General features: G+C 36.4%; 1 protein-coding gene across 1 annotated transcript in view; it reads right to left on the minus strand.

The window, feature by feature from the left end:
* LOC131077320 (pleiotropic drug resistance protein 1) overlaps positions 1–8,099 on the minus strand; it is a 59,018-nt gene extending 50,919 nt beyond the window's left edge. The window contains exons 1-11 of the mRNA XM_058014792.2: positions 7,524–8,099; positions 7,321–7,441; positions 6,885–6,973; positions 6,687–6,771; positions 6,313–6,472; positions 6,155–6,231; positions 5,990–6,043; positions 5,800–5,890; positions 5,389–5,690; positions 4,650–4,931; positions 4,236–4,552 (exon numbers count right to left, since the gene is read on the minus strand). Of these exons, the coding sequence (XP_057870775.1) occupies positions 4,236–4,552; positions 4,650–4,931; positions 5,389–5,690; positions 5,800–5,890; positions 5,990–6,043; positions 6,155–6,231; positions 6,313–6,472; positions 6,687–6,771; positions 6,885–6,973; positions 7,321–7,441; positions 7,524–7,867 (1,922 nt within the window). The 5' untranslated portion in view covers positions 7,868–8,099. The remainder of the gene's footprint in view (positions 1–4,235; positions 4,553–4,649; positions 4,932–5,388; positions 5,691–5,799; positions 5,891–5,989; positions 6,044–6,154; positions 6,232–6,312; positions 6,473–6,686; positions 6,772–6,884; positions 6,974–7,320; positions 7,442–7,523) is intronic.
* Between the last annotated feature and the right edge of the window lie 805 nt (positions 8,100–8,904).

Here is an 8,904-nt window from a genome sequence, read left to right on the forward strand (position 1 = left end):
GCTCCTTGTGAGTCATGATCCCCTCCTCATCTGTAACTTTGTCCGCATCCCCACTTTGCTGTGATAAATTTATTTCCTTATTATTTCCACAAATGTGATCAAGTGTCCAAGCCTCATGACATGTGAAACAAATATGTTCTCTTCTCATTTGGTTCTTGCTCTTTTTTGGAAATCCTGAAATCTGAAAACCCAATGAACTTAGCTCCTCTTTAGTCAATACTTCCTTGAATTTCTCAATTTTCTGTTCAACCAAACTTCTTGAGAGATCGTAGGCTGCAGTTGAAACATGCAGTTCTCTTCTCCAAATGTCTAACAAATTAGACTGCAACTACTTACAAACATCATCATTTTCATCTAGGATCATGGACATGATGTTGAACATATCTGTCTTCCCCTTATTTGGATGATGTTTCCTGATTTCAGCAATGAAACAATGAAACATTTGAAGAATCATCTTATCACATTGAAGATCCAACATAAGGATGAATGATCTAGTCCTTGCCATAATTTCTAAAATTTTAGCCCTCTTGCCAAAGGTAGGAGCTTTGACATCTCGTAACCCTTGTAGACTCTCTACAATCAGCTGTAGAACCTCTTTCATTGTATCATCATCTTCACATAAGGTACTAGGGGTGTTATAATCCTCATGATCTCCGATAAGAAAGAAGTAACCACCATCTTAATCGCATCATCTAGATTCCTTAGCCACTTATGTTGATTTAAGGTAGTCACTACAGGAGTCAAAGCTATATGCAACTCTTCGCAAGGTGACTGCTCAACAAGGAAACGAACATGTTCTCAGACGCATCCAACACTGAAAGGTGAGAAGGCATACGCTGGTGAATGCTCAGGAGTGATGTATGGTTGGCCCAATAAACACTGTTCTACAATTTGCCAAAGCATCAACTATTCTCACATCCTAGAGCAAGAACCTGCGACCAAGCTTAAAGTTCCATGAACTTCAGAAATAGTCTCCACTAGGTAGGAGAATTATGTCATATCGCTCCAAAAGAATAATCTTGTGAGCTATGATGGATTCATGACAAAGATGAGGAGCTTACACCAGGTAAAGCCAAGACTTGCGCTCATATGTAGGTTTCGCGTGATGAGATAAAGACCTGCGATATGAATTTTACAAATTCGCCTCCCATAGCTATCGCAAGAATTCTCCTGAATAACATGATTTTTGCAAGTCTCTTATTATGCAGAAACCCCTTTGAAATGCTCTCGTAACTTCTAAATGCTTAGAATGCCACACTGTTCACGGCTGGAATATGAAGAATTGCTCCATCTTCCTACACCAAGAGGAGAAAGAATTGTGCTCAAAGAGAAATTGATTCTTTATTAATGAATAATATTTATCCCCGATACCATCTTCACCCGAACATTTCAGGTACCAAGTGCGCAAGGTGTCAAAGAAATCACCCACAGATATAATGTGCCACCATTATTCATGCCAGCACCCGTAATTACAGCTCACGAATCCAAAGAATGTTTCACAATTCAGAAGAAATCCCATGGCACATCACCAATAAACTCTTCTCGACATCTTTTTTTTTTCCCAACAAATATACAATGGCAGCGTGACCGTACACTCAAAACTCCTCGCTTAATTGTCTCGGATGAATGAATAGAAACATATATTTACAACCAACTGAAGAAAGAAATGACCATCATCAATTCGACCTTTCAACTAAATTCACACCTAAGTTAATACTCAACACATAAGCAGTAAAAGATCTCCTTCCACAATCCACGCTGGAAGGAAAAATCGACAGCCAAGATGTGAATAGCCACGACTTAAATCAAGGCCCCTGCAACAATGAAGCAAAGAATTCCAATTATATATTTCTATCAACCGGAACCTGAAGAAGATTCTTAACTCCTCAATTTCTTCTTATGAGTAGAAATCAATACTCAACTTCAACCATAGCTTTAATCATCTTTTATTCAACAAAATATATCTCTAATTCACAATTCCTTAAATTTGTCCTGAAGAAGATTTACAAATTTTATTAATTTTGATCATTAAACCCGACCAGGGAGCCAAGCTGCACCTTTCTGTCACTTGTGAATTCTCACAGGATGGTAGGAAAACTAGCTCTGATACCACTGAAATATCCCCCTAAAAATATCTACTCTAGATTTTTACCAGATGTTCCACAAAAATTTTAACAAACAATTTGCATGCAACTGATTTCTATTCATTCAATAACTTGCAACAAATTCCAACGTAAATCATATAATAACAGTTTAGATCAAAGACCTGAAAATTACATATTGATATTGCCTTAAAATCCTCAGATGATTAACAACAAAAAATATCCAATCGTAGCCACAAAACTTACAGTCGGATTGGATAACCAGCAAAATGAATTTGAAGCACAAAGTGAAACACCTGAGTGATATCTCCAACAGACAATGGGTTTTTGTCCACTATGTCCCAACTCAAGGGTTTCCATCCTCAAACCAGCTGAAAACCAAAGCTTCCCATAACTCTCCAAGAGAGAACAATAACAAAGCATAAACCAAGCATAACAAACGAGCCTCTCCATGATCTTAAATAGCACATCTCTGTGACTCTTCGCATATCCTCTGCCTGTCTCTTGGAATTCTTTTCTTGTCTCTTTATTAACCCCTTTAAAATGACTTTATTAACTCACACTAAGCTCTATTAAAGTCATTTTATTACTTTATTAAATGATTAAATTAAGTCATCACTAAATTTGACATAATTTGACGACTTAAATTTAAATTATTTAATAGACTTCTAATGTCCCAAAAAGGGGACATTACAAGAGTTGTCACCACCACGGTGATAGAAGAAATAATGAAGTTGACACTTCTATGCTAGAACCAAGATACTTGGACAATTAAGTTGATACAAATTGAGAATAAAATAAATAAATAAAAAAATTGGTAGCAACCAAGGGGCTGTTGTTACATGCTAAAACTAAAATATCATTAACATGGTTAGTTTTGTAAGATGTTTATCTTACATCAGCAAGCCATGTGAAAACTTGATTGCATTCCAAGACAAGCAATCTTTGTGAAGTTTTTGGCCCATTGTAATTGTTCAAGGAGACTCTCAATTCAATGAAGTTAATATTTAATTCTCACAGCAATTTGCTAAGGGCTTTGTTATGAATTCAAATCACCACTCATCTACCTTCCTAGTTTGCAATACAAAGATCCTTTAGCTGACAGGTTCCTACAAGTTAATTCACTTATTGTAAATGATGTGTTAGGGGAAAAAAGTTAAATTGTTTTCTCCAAGGAAATGAAAATGCTTACGGACAGCATAGAGGGAAATAAGTTTGCACTAAGATGATAGTTGGAAAAACTAGGACACTCAAGAGTTCAAGTCTCTAATATGTTTTGATAAGATTTAGCAGATGATAATTTGTAAAAAGAATCTACTAAGGGTCGAGACAGAGTCCACATCTCTACCTAACAAACTGAACTATGTTCGCATCAATATAAAAGATTGAAGAGTTGAAAATCTTATAGGTCTCTCTGTTCATTTTACATGTAGCTAATTATGTAACTCAAGGGGAATTAATATGAAAGAGTTACAAAATCCCAATACCACCCATTTTGGGCGATACAATTTTGATTAGATACCAGATGACAGAAAAGAATGTTATTAAGTACAAGGTAAACTACTAAATATCATAACTATTAGCTACACATGGGATAGCATAGATCTTTTTTTTTTATGTGTAACTTAACTTCTAACAAATAAGGGCAGGGGTCACATGCTCATGGAAATTGGTAGAAAGTAGGTAGATGCAAGAGTAGAATTAGGCTACAAAAAATAGATTGCACGCTTGCAAATTATCTGCCATTGTTTCAGGCCACTTTTGGTTCTATACAGTTCTTGAAATCATTATGAAGATAGATGTACTTAGTGCTCTGTCAGGATTAAGGAAAACACAAACATATAAGTGGATAAGCTTAAGTAATTCAGAGATCTAATGATTCTGTCTACGTCGCTTAACTATGGATGAAATGTTAGTGGTGAAAGAATCACTTGAATAAAGTATTATGAAAGTAGTGAGTGATCTATAAAGTAATCCTTATGATTTAAATCATTATCTTTCTTATTCTTCTTCTCGTATCTATGAAGCAATCTTATTCACAAAGAAATATCAAACCTCTTGTAAGTGGATCGGTAAGATTCCTATGCATCCAACATTACCTATGAAATAAAAATACAGATCTACAAGAATTACCTCTCAGCTTCTGGTGCAAAGCCAATAACATAGTATGTAATGGAAGCAAAAATCAAAGCTTCTAGAAAAGATATTGGGATCTTCACTATCCATGTTGGTAATGTATAGGCCCAAGCTGGATAGAATAGGAGGTCTCTTTGCTTGTAGAAAACTGGAAGGCGGCCAACCATCATTGACATTTCTGGAAAGCCATTAAACATCATATGGACTAGACCAAAGAACATAGCTCCCATGTAGAGATTTCCATCTGTAATGTTCCGTTGGTGCATTTCCGTGCGCAAAAAAAGAGTCATTGTGATTGACCCAACAACTGCAATCTGTATTATCTGTATGTCAGGATTCATTCTCCTTTCTCTGATAAGATGAATATAAGGAATGCTTGAGCTCTCCAAATTTGGGATCCAAGTGACTCACCTGTCCTGTTTTAAATATGTAGACAAAAGAGTTTCTCTTCATAAGCAGCACTTCTCGAGAGAAGCAAGCTTTGAGCATGTTCATTCTACTAACACCATAGTTGGTAGATGTTAGAGCAGCAGGATGGTTCATTGTTCTGTCATATGGATGAGATAACTCTTCTGTAAGACGCTTGCCTACATGAAATAAGCGGAAAGCCTCTGCAAATTCCTTGACAGGTATGTAGTGATATGGCTGACTTCTATCCACCCAATATTGCTCTTGATCCTTTTTTGAGGTCACCTATTAAATTCAAGCAGCTCAACACAAAAACATAGTTAATAAATGAGATATAACAGAAAACTTATCTAAAAATGATTCAGACGTATTATTTGATAACTGTTGACACATAAATATTAAAAAGGGCAGTGTTATGCCAAATTTATTAAAGAGAATCGAGTACAAGGTCCATTCTAGCTAGAATAATGGTAAGTTTATTTTTTAGGTCACTAGCAAGCAAGGCACAAATATGGTATATGAGACCATCTTCAGAATTCCACAAGGAGATTTTTTCCCATATTATGTTCAAGTTTCATGCTCCTATATTTTGACCTCGTGCCTAAGGTCAATAGTAAACTTGAACTTGCCATTTAGCCTACATCCAAGTACGATATCGTGTGTGAAAATGAATTGAATCTTTATGCTTTGAAGTTGCCACCTAAATATCACCAAGTCCTGCATATTAAATCAAAAAACGTACTTCCTGCAAGAAATCGGCAACCCCTTTTCTCTCTGGGCATTTGAAACCCATAGACTCAAAAAAATCAAGCACATATTCCCGAGGTCCTTGATACACAATCTCTCCGTCAGATAATAAGAGGATGTCATCAAATAGTTCATATGTTTCAGGAGCAGGTTGCAGAAGAGATATCAACATTGTGCCATCCAGGACATGGACTATTTGGCGTAGACACTTGATTATCTGAAAAGTTGTAGCACTGTCCAACCCTGTTGAAATTTCATCCATAAAAAGAGCTTTTGGACGACCAACTAGCATTTCCCCTGCAAGAAATGTTCAATAACAATCGCAAAAGTGCATTGTTTCAGTAATGCATATTCAAATTTAATTGCATCAACTTTGCCATCAAGGAACTTTCCTTGGATATCTCACCTGTAGTGACTCTTTTCTTTTGACCCCCAGAGACTCCACGAAGCATTTGATTTCCTATTATTGTATCAGCACAAATGTCCAGTCCCAAAAGCTAGAACGCATAAGGGCCCAGTTAACTAGGTGAATAATCTGAATATTCAAAATATTGGAAGAATTTGTACCTCTTAATATAGAATTTTTGAAAACAAACCTTCAACACATAGTCTGTGATAAGGCTGGTCTTCTGGCCCTCAATTGCCGTTTCCTGTGGCCACAGTGCAGCTTTCAGTGTGTGCAATAAGTGGCAGAAATCATAAAGCAAAGAATTCATTGAGAAACTCTTAATCAAAAACAACCCTCTGAGATAAGTACCTACCTTCATAAAGACGTCTACATCTGGATCTGGTTTGATGCCTGCTTGCTTCTCACGTCGCGAAAGTTCTTGCAGTAGGTCTGTGAGCAACACAAATATCAGTATGGTCACAAAATTGAGAAAACAATGCAGTTGAAAGCAATGCATGCACAAGAACTCACCATATCTTGATCCGACACCTTGACATTGGCCAGAGAAATCCAGTGTTTCTCTTACAGTCATTTCCGGATAGTGCAAATCATGCTGGCTAATGTAAGCGGATGTTCTTTGTGGTACAAATTCTGTCAACGAGTGTCCATTGTAGGTCACAGTTCCGGCCATCTGTAGTAATGCATGTGATGACATTAGCGTTTCTTTATGACAAACAGACTATAAGAAATAATTTGTTGTCGTCACCAAGATCAACTTAGGGGTGTAGGGCCAAATAAAGTCAACAATTGTATCCAAACATTTCAACAGGCATGAACAAGCTCAACTTCTCTCAACAACAAATACTGTCTTTAGGTACTATAAAACAAGTAGAACTTCAAGCTACCCTGAGATTGCGGTCAGATCTTCCAGCCAAAGCTGTTAGCAGTGTAGTCTTCCCAGATCCAGGTGGACCAAGAAGAAGCATCATCCTGAATAGATCAATGAAAGGTTAATTACAAGACAAAAGAAAAATTAAAAACTGTAGTCCTCCATTTATATATTTTGCACATATTCATATTCAGATATGATAGAATAAACTTACCGTGAAGGCTTAATGATGCCACTTACGTCATGAAGGATAGTAAGAGTTGTCCTTTTAGACCGCAATATGTGCAGGTAGTTGAGAAACCCCTGCACAACAACATTTTTAGAAGGCGGTTAAATTGTAAGTTCCTCAAATTCAATTGCATTCGCATCCCACTGCAAGAGGCTGTGAACAGAATCCTATAACCAGGCAAGCTACCATCAGATTTGGGGTCCTGGTTCCTACTTTCTTCCCTTTTCTCAAATACTAGTAAAACTTTAATGCAATCATATATAATTTAGCAAGTTGGCCAGTATATGGTTCTTTGCGCCACAAACAAAGGTGTACATTTACAATGCATCAGAACACCGAGGAACCCAAAGAATCAGAAGCCCCTTTCCTCATTTTAAGAGTCCAGTAATAACAAATAAACAGAACCAGCATAGCAGTTTACCTCAACCAAGTTTGTAGTAAAATTGATAACAGTAGGAAGAGCTCTTCCTCCAACATGCACATCCGCATCAGCAGTCAGGTGGTCGAACCGAACTTCTATTGTTGGCAATTGAATCCCCACTCTGTAATTACACCCATTATCATTATCAGCACCTTACCCTGTTTTGAATATCTTGACTGGAAAAAAGTAGCGTTTTTATTTACCTCTCAATTCTTTCTATGAATTTCGAAATAAAGTGCTCGTTGTCCACTTCTGCGACCTGCAGAACTCTCTGAATGAACTTCCTCCGCGTTTCAGTAGAAAGTGTTGTGACATCAACATTCTGGTATTTGAAACTTCCAGTTGCTGCAACTTCACTGAGAACAGACTTCCTAAGGCGATCATAAGTTGGGAGCTTTTCAAGAGCAGCCCATTTGAGAGCCTCTTCGTCATTCTTCAAGCCGCTGCTTCTGCGGTTGCTGAACGATGTGGAAAACGCATTGTCTTCACTGGCCCATGCATTGCTTGCTCTACCCAGAGCCTCTTCCAAATCCAGTGACACGGCCATCTTCCACGCAGAAACAAAATTCCCTTCTTCCCTCCCTAACACATATTTCAAGCAAAAGTGCAACTACGTAAGCCATCATGTTCAAATCTTAGTTAATGCATGCCTTGTCTCCCTGCCGACACCCACAAAAAATGGAAAACAATTCAGAGGAAAAATATATTACGACGCCTCAACTATATTCGCACGTCGGACGACATTTATTTGTCAATTGTAATTCAAAACCACGTTCTTTTTATCACTATAAAAAGATTTATCTAGCTTTGCCTATCTGTAAAACTCGCTAATAAACTGCTTTTGTCGGGCTTTCTCCAGGACCACCGGGAATATTAGGTGAATCAGCATAACAACTTCCATATTTTTTTTTTTAATCACTCAAATTATTATTATTTTATTTTTCTATTAATTAATAAATAAATAAAATCAAAAGTGCATCATCTATATTGTATAGAGAAAAGTCTTTTTAATTTTGCCCCCAATTAGTATTGATCATTTCATTTCATTTCACAGTATTTATTTATTCCAAATATGAACTTCACCAAATCCCCTCTTTTCTAATTAAAAAAAAATATGGAAGTTGTTATTTGCGTGCACCTAATATTTTTTCCCGATAGTAGAAGGGGGGATTTGATGAAGTTCATATCAAGAATGATAAATAAATATTATGAAATGAAATGATCAATACTAATTGCATGGCCAAGTTAAAAAGACTTTTCTCTATGCATGATGCAGTTTTGACCTTATTTATTAATTAATAGAAAATTAAAATAAAATATTTTTTAATTAATTAATATTATAGTCAAAGGTACATTTTGTATCATGTCAAATAGTAATTTGAGTGAGTAGGGATTTTTTAAAGAAGTTTTTTTTAGCTACTATTTTTGTGATTAAGGACTCTTTAAAGAAGTTTTTTTAGCTACTATTTGAGTGATTAAGGACTCTTAAAGAAGTTTTTTTTTAGCTAGTCTCAAACAACCCAGCTAGTCATTAGGTGAATTCAGCTAGTGACAATTGAACATTAAATCTACATGGAAAGAACT

The sequence above is a fragment of the Cryptomeria japonica genome, chromosome 6 (genome assembly GCF_030272615.1).
Source record: "Cryptomeria japonica chromosome 6, Sugi_1.0, whole genome shotgun sequence".
Taxonomy (NCBI): domain Eukaryota; kingdom Viridiplantae; phylum Streptophyta; class Pinopsida; order Cupressales; family Cupressaceae; genus Cryptomeria; species Cryptomeria japonica.